The sequence below is a fragment of the Triticum urartu genome, chromosome 7A, assembly GCF_056163025.1.
Source record: "Triticum urartu cultivar PI428250 chromosome 7A, HENAU_Tu73, whole genome shotgun sequence".
NCBI lineage: Eukaryota > Viridiplantae > Streptophyta > Magnoliopsida > Poales > Poaceae > Triticum > Triticum urartu.
In genome coordinates this window covers 699,157,941-699,171,325 of record NC_141879.1, presented here as the reverse complement: position 1 = coordinate 699,171,325, position 13,385 = coordinate 699,157,941, and the positions used below count along the sequence as shown (strand labels likewise).

The following is a 13,385-nucleotide window of genomic DNA, read 5'->3' as shown; positions in this document are numbered from 1 at the left end:
GTCGTGTGATTTGTTTGGTTCTTTGCATCATGTGCATTGCATCATGTCATCATGCCTTCATCTCATAAATCTTTTGCAACTCAACTAAATAAATTGCATGGATCTTCGGTCCATTTAAATCGAGGGAATTCACATGGTGATTCTCTTTATAACATATCCTCCCAATATTAGGGAGCTAAATAAAAATATTCCATTCATTTGGAGTTAACGCAAACACACTTGCATATTAATTCCTTTGGCCTTTTCTTCTTCAAGTGTTGACTATCTAACCTTGCCTTATATCCTTTCGTCATTTTCCGAAGCTCCACCTACAATTTCATCATTTTTGGTCACTCCAAAAACCTCGTCCCAGTTCAAGCCTATTTTAATTAAATTCAAATGAGTTCGAAATCTTTTGTTCGATCTGGCTTTTTCTATTTTTCGCGGAATGAGCACATTTTTGTGAGACCGGGAAGATTATCCATGTGTCCAAATTCAATCCCTAACTCTTTCTTTCTTCTCCATTTCTTCTTTTATATTTTCTGTTTTGGGAAATAAAAGGAGTTAAGGGAGAGAGAGAGAGGGTGAAAGGAGCCCAACTGTCCAGCAAGGCCCAGCAGGCCACTCCTATCCTAACCCTAGCCCGATCAAAAAACCCCTCTCGCTCCCCCGCTCGACCTCTAGCGCCGCCAGGAGCTCGTTCCCCTCTCCCTCGCGCGAGCGCATCTCTCCCTCGATCTCATCTTGCTCCAGCGCCGCCACTTCCCTTTCCGATCTCCACGCCCACGCTCTCTCTCCTCTCGCTCGGGCGCACGCAGGTCCAGGAGCCTGAGCGCTCGCCCGATCCATGGCGCCCTTCTCCTCCTCCGCCTGGTGCCTGCGGAGCCGCACGCCCCTCGCCCTCCATCGTCCGCTTCCGGCACCTCCGACCCTCTTCTGCATCGCCTCCCCATCACCATGGCCTGAAGCCCGAGCGCCTCCTGCCGCGAGCTCCACCAGGATCACGCTGCTGCCCCGCCTCCAAGTCTACCCCGCGCAGGCGCCTAAGCCCCGCCACCATCTCGACCTCGCCATGGCCACCGCAAGCCGTCCTCGGCCATCCCCGACGCGCCCCTCTTCTTTCCTTCTGCTTCGTCTCCATGGCGCTGTCGTCATCCCGGCGTTCCTCCATTCTCCATCGCGCCCCGCTTCTCCTTACTAAGGCCGCTGCCGGCGCCCCAAGCGCAACTGCGCCCTGCTGCCGCTGCTCTTCTCGCGTGCCGCCTGACCTGCGCTGTTGCAGCACCTTCAACACCTCACCGCCCATCGCCATCAACCTCTCCACCTGCATCCTGCAAGCTCTCGCCGCTGCCCCAAGCGCCCCTGTCCTCGAGCACCTGTTGGCTTCGGATCCTGTCAAGCGCTCTAACCCGTCACTGCCATGTCCTTGCATCCATCTGGTGATGTTGTTTTCACGAAGCCACTGTACCATGGCCACAAACGAGACCCGTCGGTCATCACCAAGACCCGCTGCGTTGACTAGATCGGTGCCGTTCCAGGCCAATGCACTGTGCTACTATGCTGAGAGAACCCGGATATGCCAAGACTCGGACCGACAAGTACCATGGCACTGAAGACATTTGATGCGTCAAGTCCCTTTTCGAAAGTGTACAACTACCGTCGCCGATGACTCGAGTACCACTACCGTCGACCCTCGAAGACCCCGTGGACGTCAAGTTCCATGTCGTGACCCCGAACATCTACGAAAATGTTGTACGACTACTTCCATGGCCGAAGACCCGTGTACAACTACCGTCGCCGTGTACGACTACTTCGGCTACGAACGTCCCGAGAACGTCTACTTCCTCTACTTTGCACCGAACGAGAATCGTCCCGTTTGCTCGCTTCGAAGGTATAACCACCGAGACGACGCCCGTGAACGAATGCATGTGTTGTAGGAGATGATCATGGTTGCACTGTGTCCTAGTTGTTCTTTGCGAGTTCCTCATTGCCTTGCCGTCGACATGTGGGAACCTGGAATCCGGGAGCACCCCCACCATTCTTGCATGACTCGCTCACGCCCTATCCTTTTCACCGGTATCTCCATGAGCTACCGGAACCGATATGGTGCCGTGGCACCATTTTCGGATTCATCGCCGTGGCCCCCTTTCCTTTCCACCACGAGGACTAATGCTTCATAATGCTCTTGTCAAGTTTTAATAAAAATTGCATAAACTTGTTCATGTCATCCGCATCATGTTAACAACTTTAAGATGTTTAAAATTGTTGTTGCATTAAATTGTTAATGCATATGGGGATTTACCGGATTTGTTGTTGGTTATATCCGGCCCCATTTAAATTGCTTAGACTGTGTATTTTACTCATGTTTCACCTCTTTCCATGTTTAACAACATTTAATATTGTTGGGTACCTAAACGAGAGAGAACTAAATAATTATTGTGGTGTCCGTCAATATGCAACTCGTTGCATATTCAGCTCCACTTAACTTGTAGTGTTGTTTGTGCACTTTGCCATGCCATGCCTCATTAATCCGGACATGCATCATACTTGATTGTGCATCTTGCCATGTTTATGTGATGTTTGTTTTACTATGTTGTTTGCTCCTTTCCGGTGTTGCTTCTTCGGGTTGGTTCCGATAACGTCGTGTTGTGAGGATTCGTTCGACTACGCCCGTTTGTCTTCTTCATGGACTCGTTCTTCTTCCTTGCGGGATCTCAGGCAAGCTGACCATACCCTCAAAATCACTTCTATCTTTGCTTGCTAGTTGCTCGCTCTTTTGCTATGCCTATGCCGCGATACCTACCACTTGCTTATCATGCCTCCTATATTGTTGAACCAAGCCTCTAACCCACCTTGTCCTAGCAAACCGTTGTTTGGCTATGTTACCGCTTTGCTCAGCCCCTCTTATAGCGTTGTTAGTTGCAGGTGAAGATTGGAGCTTGTTCCATGTTGGAACATGGATATTTTGTTGGGATATCACGATATATCTTATTTAATTAATGCATCTATATACTTGGTAAAGAGTGGAAGGCTCGGCCTTATGCCTGGTGTTTTGTTCCACTCTTGCCGCCCTAGTTTCCATCATATCGGTGTTATGTTCCCGGATTTTGCGTTCCTTACGCGGTTGGGTTATAATGGGAACCCCTTGACAGTTCGCTTTGAATAAAACTCCTCTAGAAAGGCCCAACCTTGGTTTTACCATTCGCCACCTAGCCTCTTTTTCCCTTGGGTTAGGCCAGCCCAAGGGTCATCTTTATTTTAACCCCCCCGGGCCAGTGCTTGTCTAAGTGTTGGTCCAAAATGGGCAGCCTGCGGGGCCACCTCGGGGAAACTTGAGGGCCGGTTTTACTCGTAGCTTGACCTATCCGGTGTTGCCCTGAGAACGAGATATGTGCAGCTCCCATCAGGATGTCGGCACATCGGGCGGCTTTGCTGGACTTGTTTTACCATTGTCGAGGATGTCTTGTAGAACCGGGATACCGAGTCTGATCGGAATGTCTCGGGAGAAGGTATATTCCTTCGTTGACCGTGAGAGCTTGTCATGGGCTAAGTTGGGACACCCCTGCAGGGATTTGAACTTTCGAAAGCCGTGCCCGCGGTTATGGGCAGATGGGAATTTGTTAATGTCCGGTTGTAGATAAGTTGAACCTTAACTCATTTAAAATGCATCAACCGCGTGTGTAACCATGATGGTCTCTTTCCGGCGGAGTCCGGGAAGTGAACACGGTGTTGGAGTTATGCTTGACTTAGGTTGTTTTAGGATCACTTCTTGATCATACTTTCTTGAACGTGCTTTGCCTTCTCTTCTCGCTCTCATTTGCGTATGTTAGCCACCATATATGCTAGTCGCTTGCTGCAGCTCCACCTCATACCTTTACCTTACCCATAAGCTTAAATAGTCTTGATCGCGAGGGTGCGAGATTGCTGAGTCCCCGTGACTCACAGATACTTCCAAAACCAGCTTGCAGGTGCCGATGAGTCCGTGCCGATGACACAACCAAGCTCAGGAGGAGCTCGATGAAGATCTTGTCCTTTGTGTTGTCTCGTTCTAGTTGATCAGTAGTGGAGCCCAGTTGGGGTCGATCGGGGACCTTGTCGCATTTGGGGTTCTTCTTTTATTTTGGTTCCGTAGTCGGACCTTGATTGTATTTGGATGTTGTAATGCTTTATTCATGTAATTGTGTGAAGTGGCGATTGTAAGCCAACTATGTATCTCTTTCCCTTATGTATTACATGGGTTGTGTGAAGATTACCTCACTTGCGACATTGCTTTCAATGCGGTTATGCCTCTAAGTCGTGCTTCGACACGTGGGAGATATAGCCGCATCGAGGGTGTTACAGGAGCGCCCGTAACCAAGCCCCGGGGATGTAGCCATATCGGTGAACCTCGTTAACAAATCTCGGTGTCGTGCTCGTGTGGTTGCTTGGTCCTCGGATGATCGACGGTAGCCTCGGACTTATTATAACACTGTATGTGCTCATATGCTGAGGTATCAGTATGAGATGCATACCATATTTATCATGTTTACTATTTACTCGTAGATTAGATTAGTTGAAAAATGCTAATACTTCCAACATGCTGTATAATTGATCCGGCTGTTGATTAGCGTACTCTCGAATGCTCGAAATTAACAGGTAGTGTTCTAAACGCTCTTATATTTCTCTATGAGGGAGTACTATATATATATATATATATACATACATACATATATATATATTAACAGGTAGCATCTGAAACTGAGAACGTGATTCACACCCATCCATTGCAAACTATATATATATATGTATGTATGTCGATGTTAAAAACTGAAACAAACAGTTTACTGAACTTTGTTCTGGTCTCCATTTGAATCGACGAACTCTGGTGGGAAGTTCAGGATTCTGATCACAGTTAAAATGTGACCTGGACAAGTAGTGTAATCCAATGCTGAGTCACATCGATTAATGATTATTATTGAATGGCTTTAAGGGCCAACTGGTGTGGTATATCTTTTTAGTACAGAGTGCATTCAGACAGTTTTGAGAAAAATGTTTATTATCTTTGTCTTTAGAGCATTTGCAATAGATAATATAAAATACATCATCAAATTGTGCTTCAAGTAAAATTTACATCACCAAAAAATTAATTTTTACATCACAAAAACCTCCGACTCCAATAGATGATGTAAAATAGAGCACTAGTGCCCCAATAGGTGATATAAAACAGGGCACTGTACAACAACCGCTCCACAATTTCATGCATATTTGAACCAAATAGCATCAAAATCATCTCAAATAAATCCTAAATCATCTCAAAATAAATCCTAAATCATCTCAAATAAATACTAAATAATATCAAAATCATCTCAAACAAACCATCATCAAATATTCAAAGATGGTAACCGCGCCGGTCACAGAGACCTCTCCTCCGCCTCGTTGATGCGTGCCGGTAGGGGGCTGACCGTAATTTCGGCGAGGCGGTGCCGGCAACACCGACTGAAGCAGCGGCCGCTCGGCTCGGTCACGGCGGTTGCGCACCTGCCCGTGATAGCTCCGACAGCCACGAGCTCCGGTAGCCATTACGGGCTTCGACGCTCCGGCGAACAGCCGAATCGGTCCAAACTCTAATCAGGCGGATCAAATTCAGCGCGGCGGCAAGACCTCTGGCGGTCGTCCGAGGTGACGGGAGTGAGACGGAAGGGTTGTGACTGGCCCAGGGGAGGATGGACGAGTGGTGGACGCAGCCTTGTCGGCCAAAATCGGCGGCGGTGGTGGTCGATTAGAGGAGCGGGTGCGCGGCGGGAATGTTCCACGCGGCAGTTGGGGTTGCACGTGTTTTGTTGAGAGGCCTACATCACGAATAAAACTCAAGTAAAAAAGTTTACATCTACATCATATGTTGGAGCATCATTTTTGTGCCTTGGTGATGTAAAAATATGTTATTTACTTATTTTTACATCTATATCATCTATTGGAGATGCTCTTATTTACTAGTGTTGATGTATTTTGAGATTCAATTTTAACCAGCAAAACGTGCTTTGTGTGCTACAAAATTATACTACCATTCAGTCCATATTTAGAAGTTGTTTCTATTTTTATATATGTATGACATGGGATTTGTATTTAACGCCCCAGATCGACGGAGCAAAGGAACACGTGAAATAAAGATGCTCAGCAGTTCCAACTTCCTTACAGAAAGAACAAATAGGATTACTAAACCAGTTTCGTTTGCGCAAGTTATCTCGGGTAAGGATTGCATTTTGAAATAATTGTCACAAGAAGATTTTAATCTTCAAGGGAACACTGGCTTTCCAAATCCACTTATTATTGGGCCCTGAAAAAAAATCTTTTTTCAGCCATTCGTAAACCGCCTTAATAGTTAATACCCGTTAAAGCCCATGAAACTTTATCGGAGAGCCTATGAAACTTTATTAGGAGAACCATTAAACCCATTAAGGTGTGGTATTACCTCAAAATTTTTTTAAGGTGCGGTAGAATGGTGGCCAAGCAACTATGTCACATGGCGTATGTTGGTTGGTCACGGTGAGAAAGGTTTTTTAAATGGCAGTGAGAATTTTTTTTAAGAAAAGTTTTTTAGGTCTTCTCTTTTTCTTTTTGAGATGGATGTGATGTTCACATGACGCGAGTTTTTTTTTAATTTTGAGACAAAGATAAGGTGCGTACGGCTTCCTCTCAAACGGTCCACGATGACGGCCTCCAACCACTAGTTAAGAACTAAACTGTTTGCCCTAGCAACAATACTAGACCAACAGTCACTGAAATCCCCAAACAACCACCTACAAAAAGTGGGAGCACAGCCCGATGCTACAAACGCACCCAAGATACATTTGTTCACGCAACATGTACGCCCTCCACCTTATCACGCTCCACCACCAGTGAAGAGTCCGCCGTTACCTTGCCGCCGGCCACCATCTCGATCTCGGCTTCGGGCGCCCGCATCGTGCCGCTGTCCTCCAAGAACTCTTTCTTGTATTTGTACCGCATCGCCACCCACACGAAGAGCGCCATGTTGGCCACGGAGAGCACCAGCAGGAACACGTAGTAGTAGTCGAGGTGTGAGTCGTTGAGGTTGTCGCCGATCCAGCTCTTGCCCACGCTCGCCCTGGTGGTCCGGTCCACGAGCGTCACGAGCAAGCTGTTGAGGAAGTTCCCGACGCCGAGTCCGCTGGTGTAGAAGGTGGTTCCGAGGCTCTGCATCCCCTCCGGCGACTGGTCGTAGAAGAACTCGAGGACGCCGATGGTGTTGAACACGTCGCCGACGCCCAGGAGCACGTACTGCGGCAGCATCCAGAAGACGCTCATCGGCACCGTGTCGTGGGGGCCGTGGATGGAGCGCTCCCGGATCACGCGCATGCGCCTGACCTCGACAAGGCAGGCGCAGGCCACGACTAGAGCCTGCAGCATGCAGCCGACGCCGAGGCGCTGAAGGAGGGTGATGCCGCGCGGGTCGCCGGTGCGCCGCCGGAGGAGCGGCACCAGCACGCGGTCGTAGATCGGGATCGAGATCAGCATGGAGATGGTGATGAAGCTGCCGAGGGACGCGGCCGGGATGCGGACCGCCCCGAGGGAGCGGTCCAGGGTGGTCCCTTGCTTCACGAAGAGGGTGTTCACCTGCGCCGGGATGGTGCAGGGCACCAGAGTAACCAGCCATACCACCATCATTCCGGCTATGAGCTTCACCTCCTCGACCTCGGTCACGGTGCATGGCGCATGCCTCGCCGTCTCACTGTCTGACACCATGGCCGCCTTGTCCAAGAACCTGAAATTTTCCCGCGTGTGGAGTAGAAGCCGCTTCCCGTTCCCTCTCCCGGCAGCAGGCGTGTCATGCTCGTTCAGCGCCCCGGTGAGCTGACAACCTCGGTTCGCATAGGCTGCCCGGAGCACCTTGCCGATCAGTCTTGCCGGGCCTGCCGCCGTGCTCCGTCTGACAGGCTTGTGCCGGTAGAACGGCATGCCCACATAGAACAGCACAAGAGACAGGGCAAGGCCGACCGTTGGGATCGCGTACCCGACGGCCCAGCCGACCTCCTCCTGCACGTAAACGAGGACGAGCATGGCGACGAGGCCGCCGGTGAAGGTGCTGAACGTCCACCAGTTGAAGAAGGAAGCCTTGATCTCACGCTCCCGCGCGTCGAAATCATCGAACTGGTCCGCGCCGAACGTCGAGACGTTGGGCTTGGTCCCGCCCGCGCCGATGGCCACTGTGTAAAGCGCCGCGTAGAAGAAGGCCACCTGCTGCCGGGTCGCCGGGGCGCAGTCACCGTCCGCCGTGCAGTGCGGGTGCAGTGGCTTCAGGGAGACGGCCAGGCTTATCATAACCATGCCCTGCAACAAAATTATACGTACGTGCTACACATGATGTCCTGATCTATGAATTGGACTGGGCTGAAGATGAGATGATTTTGTGGCTGGAGTTACTGACCGCGAGGTATATGAGCGAGGCTACGGTGAAAGTCCAGAAGCGGCCGAGGAAGGCGTCGGCGACGTAGGCTCCGGCGATGGGCGTCATCCACACTGCCCCCGTCCAGTTGTTGACGCTGCGCACCGACGACACCGTCTCCTGCCGCATCTGCGTCGTCAGGTACACCACCAGGTTCGACGCCACCCCGTAGAACGCCATCCGCTCGAACGCCTCGTACCCTGCGCGCGTGCGTTCACCAGGAAGTCAGATCGGTCGAGGGAAGGTCTCCGGCGGACGGACTCCGGCGTGCATGTACGGGTAGCAGCTTCGTACCTAGTAAAAAGGAGCACGCCTTCCACCGGCCGGTCCGGGAGGCGATGATCGGTTGGCCGCGGAGGTTGACGGAGCCATCCTTGGTGAACTCCATTGGTTGTCGATCGAGCGACGTAAAGTTTTTCGTGGTGTGTCGAAATCGGCTTGGCTGGAGCAAAATAATTTAGTTTATGTACAGATAGAGAGTGGCGGGTCGCTACTTGGTACTAGTTGCTACGGATGAAATGCACCTAGTCACAAACCTTGGTGGCGGGGTCTAGCCGTATCCTCTTGCTTTGACAGTGCAAATTACTTTTGACTTAAAAAACATTAACAAAATTCCAACGCCAAGACATATGGCGGTAGCATAGACAAGTTCAGCGCCGGAAAGACTGACCTTAAGCAAAAGGATTGGCCTCCTTTGGTTCATAGGGTAGGGAAATCATAGGAATAGAAAAGTCATAGGAAATAAGATGACATGTATCTCAAATCCTATGAATAGAAATAGGAAAGAAGATGCCCTTTGATTCACTTCATAGGATTTTTTTCATTGAGTCTACCCTAACGTTTATTTTCCTATAAAATGTGGAGGATAGGAAGAATTCCTCCATAGGAATAGGATTCCATTCCTAAAAACCAAAGGGCTCTGAAGAAATTTTTCCTATAAAAATCCTATCCTATGAAATTCCTACAAAAATCCTTCAAACCAAAGGATTTTCAAAAAATGGTCCATTTTGTCAATTTCGAGTTTCGACGTGGCTCCATATTACAGCCTGTATGCAACGTTGGTGGGACAAGAGGCGCGATCATGCGTTCACCAAGCGTGCATCCGCATCAGCTGTTTTTTTTAACAAAAGAGGGTTCCCCCTCCGATTTCATTTAGAGAAACCAAAGTCGTTTTAGGCTAAACATGAAGTGTTGCTCCGCTGTTTGCGTTCGGCCCCTGTTGGTTCCACGTCATGGGTTTCAACGGAGCAACACACCCTGGCGGTGGAGGACCGAGTTCCTTCACCACCGGTGCTACGCCGTAGTCCTCAAGCACAACTACTGGAGCTGGGTTTTACCAGTCGTCTAATCACTAGGATAGGCTCCATCAAAGACGTGATGTCCAGCCAGCCCGCTGAATTAGAAGTGTGCTATAACCTTTCTTCCACTAATTTGGATTTAGGTGAAATGTTTTGTACATGCAAATTCAATATGGCATTAGTGTCAATATGTCTTGATTAAAGACTCTAGCCAACACACTATTCATAAAAAATAGTTATATCAATCCCGTGTCTAAGGATTTGCTAAAGCCTAAACATGAAGGGTTGAAATATGTTGACGACCTTTCTTCATGAGTTTGGACCTTGTATGAATTGGCTATTGTGTGTAATTTAACATGTTACCAGAGCCATCTCGAGTTCAGGACCCAGGTAGGTTCATTGCCAATAATGTCATGCGTGAGTGCTGATTCTTATCCAAGTCCTTTTCACACAAAGCGGGTGACATTATTTTGTAGATGATCAAAGTGGTGAAAAAAAACCAACCAGGATAGGTGTAGCCAAGTCTTGTGGCGACAAGTGTTACTTCGAGGCTGGTACCAAAGAGAAAATTACCGGATGTCTTAATGTAACAGCATAAGATCACACATATTTTTCATCATGTTACCCGTTGTATCAAATATGAAAATTACCGTGCCGAGCTTGAGTAAACCCCTGGATACTTGCAAGTTGTAACATACATCTTATAGTATGTATAGCATGTTTTTTTTTTGGCTAAAAGGATCAGATCTATTATAAAAGTTCATCGGAAGTACAAAGTATTTCAAATATAATAAAAATTATATCGAGATTCCGAAACCATCGGACGACCACTACAGCCGCCAAAACGAGTTGCCAACGCGCCACTGTCGTCGCTCCCCGAGCCGGCTTGACCTTGTATGACAATCAAGAGTCTTCGTACACGTGCGCCTAAGGACCAGCGCCCTGCAGCCGTTGTCATCACCGTTGAATCCTTGTATATCTGAAGCGGACCAAATCTTGCCACATGGTAAGTGATCCTACCCTCATCGTCCCAAAGAGACGACGGGAATATACGTCCGAGCTCCGTTGACTACGTCCAAATGGACAAATTTGAGGAGGACCGGAGCATGAAATACTAACTCGAATAAGAAGGCGGCCATCCACCCGAGTGCTGCACCTCCGAGGACTAAAAAAACCTAACCTAAAACGATAATCTGAGCGGAGACACCGGAATTCCCCTCCCTGCCACCGGCCACTAGAGTGGCAGGCAAAGGGAAGGTGAATCCATGGACTCACCAGTGGAGCCTGGAGGAAAGAGTTTGTCCTACCCTTCTAGGGTTAGGGGAGGAAGACGAGAGGAAGTCTAGTATGTTGTTCTGAAACTACCTAGTTAGACGAGCATCGCCATATTCGGACAAGTGCGCCATGTGCAAATGCTATTCATTAGGCTAGATCGTTGGTTTCATTCAGCATTGTTCGTGTGAGCTTCTAAGGGGCTGTTCGGCATCGCTCCACTCCACAACTCCCGGAGCGGAGTTGGCGGAACTATACGTCAAAATGGTGGAGTTGCCATTTACCCGCTCCGCAGATTCTGGAAGCGGATCATTACCGAACAGGGCTTAAATGTCTTCTTTTCATTAAAATACCATTTGTTGTGGAAACAGGAGAATGTACAAAGTATCATATCATGTTGCGTGAGTGCTGATTCTGGTCAAATCTTTATGTAACCAAAGTAGGTCATTTTTATTCTCAGACAAAAGAAAGTAGGTCAGTTTTAGTTTGAGAGGATCAAAAGTGGGTAATGAATTATGACTTGTTGAGGGGAGCACGTTGTTTCTTATGGTTGGAGAGTTGAGTAGAGTCATCCACATGAAGCAGATCTTGTTGCCATGTGTCGTTAACTCATGATGGAATCCAATTATTATGCGGATATGCATTATGTGCCTCATCTTATAACTTGTACATTTACAAAGTTCATGCGTGCAGTGCACTATGAGATATATATATATATATATATATATATATATATATATATATATATATATATATATATATATATATATATATATATATATATATAGTGTTACTATTCATCACCCAGGCTGCAGAATAAGTTATTCTTCATCCGAGGTAATCTTACGATCATTTCATAATTAAATTACATTTCGAATTTAAATAGTTACATTCCTATTGATTCACTACGTAAAATTTGGTATAAGAAAATAAAAATATAGGTCATAAGATAAGAAAATTTACAGTTTATGTGTATTTTAGACTATGTTTTTATGTTTGTAATTTTACATAACATAAAATATTTTTTACGGCGATTATATATTTTCTTACGATCCCTTTTTGCGTCGGAAATAAGACAAAACTTACGGAACGTAAAATTACGGTGCATTGATGGTAAAATAGAGGGAGAGTGAAGAATAACTATTCGTCATCCAGGGTGATGAATAGCGCGACCCAGGGTGATATTCGTCACCCAGGGTGATGAATTGTTATTCCTCACCGTAGCCAGATGGTGCGCTACCGCAAACCAACCAGCCTCCGGTAATCACTTACACGAGACGTAAGATTACTTCCCCACTAGCTAGCTAACGTATTACTTCTCCACTAGCTAACGTAGAAACAGTGCATGAGTTGTAAGATTACCTCACCAGTCCCCACCACTCTAGCCAACTTAAGATTACAGAGGCATTTTTGCAAAACTTGAACGTACAGGAATTCCAATGTTTTGTTTTTTGAGATTGCCAATGTTTTCTAATTTGCTGATAATTACATGTAATAAATGGCATAAACAGTACCACCATAGTTTCTTTCCCATGCATCATAGTCATGGACTAATGTAGTGGTAATGCGTAGATTCCTTCCTATATATTATTACAAAACATTTGTAGTCATAGAAGAACTGCATGCTTGCTTGATAAATTCAGTGTAATACTCGCTCTGTACCACAATACTTCCTCCGTCTTAAAATAAGTGACTCAAGTTTGTACTAAATTTAGGACGGAGGGAGTACTTGTTGCTGGGGAACTTGTACTGGTTTTCCTCAACGACAAGTATTTCGGTATAAAGGTAACGGTTTTGCCTTTTCTCTACTAAGAGACATATACAACTTGCTCTTTTAAGAAAGATCCAGAACTAAAACAATGCCACTGGTTGCAAAGAAAGGGAAGAGCATATAACAAAGGGAACAATAAGTATAGTCATTGACTGAGAGCATCCACTATATCAGATGACGCTTATAGGTATACTTATACAATTATACCTACCAGGTTTAATAGTATATCAAGGGAACTTGCAAAAATGTCTCCACAGGACCACATGGTTCAGAATTTGTCAATCAGATAATTTACAGGCATCAAGCACAGCCTTCATTACTTCCGAGACTACTTTTGATCTGTTGGACGATGAATGAAAGGCAAAATGGTGTTGCATAACAAAACATCATACGAAACCAGCGCCTTGCACTCACTGTCTTTTTGAGACGACTGCCACCACCAATTCCTAAAAGCACAAGATAAACTTAAATAAATCTGGAGCCCATAAACTGTCTTTGTAAACAACGGGCTATCAATAGCAGACTGGATAATCATTTAATGGACAAGCACACAAATAATCACTAAAATAGTAAATCACCTGAGGAATACACATCTTACAAGTAATTAATCATATTTTAAAGGGTA

General features: G+C 46.8%; 1 protein-coding gene across 1 annotated transcript; it reads right to left on the bottom strand.

Moving 5' to 3' along the window:
* Positions 1 to 6,651: 6,651 nt before the first annotated feature.
* On the bottom strand, positions 6,652 to 8,880 carry LOC125522904 (protein NRT1/ PTR FAMILY 5.1). Its single transcript, XM_048687951.2, has 3 exons — positions 8,714 to 8,880; positions 8,402 to 8,619; positions 6,652 to 8,304 (listed from the first exon to the last, which is right to left on the bottom strand). Exons 1-3 carry the CDS (start codon positions 8,805 to 8,807, stop codon positions 6,811 to 6,813), a joined length of 1,806 nt encoding a protein of 601 aa, XP_048543908.1. The 5' UTR covers positions 8,808 to 8,880; the 3' UTR covers positions 6,652 to 6,810.
* Positions 8,881 to 13,385: the final 4,505 nt, after the last annotated feature.

Bases quoted from the DNA above. Each gene is read 5' to 3' on its own strand.
- LOC125522904 (XM_048687951.2), bottom strand. From the start codon at position 8,807: ATGGAGTTCACCAAGGATGGCTCCGTCAACCTCCGCGGCCAACCGATC. The intron at 8,620-8,713 runs GTACGAAGCTGC...GCACGCGCGCAG, and splicing joins GGCGTGCTCCTTTTTACTAG to GGTACGAGGCGTTCGAGCGG. The intron at 8,305-8,401 runs GTCAGTAACTCC...ATTTTGTTGCAG, and splicing joins CCTCGCTCATATACCTCGCG to GGCATGGTTATGATAAGCCT.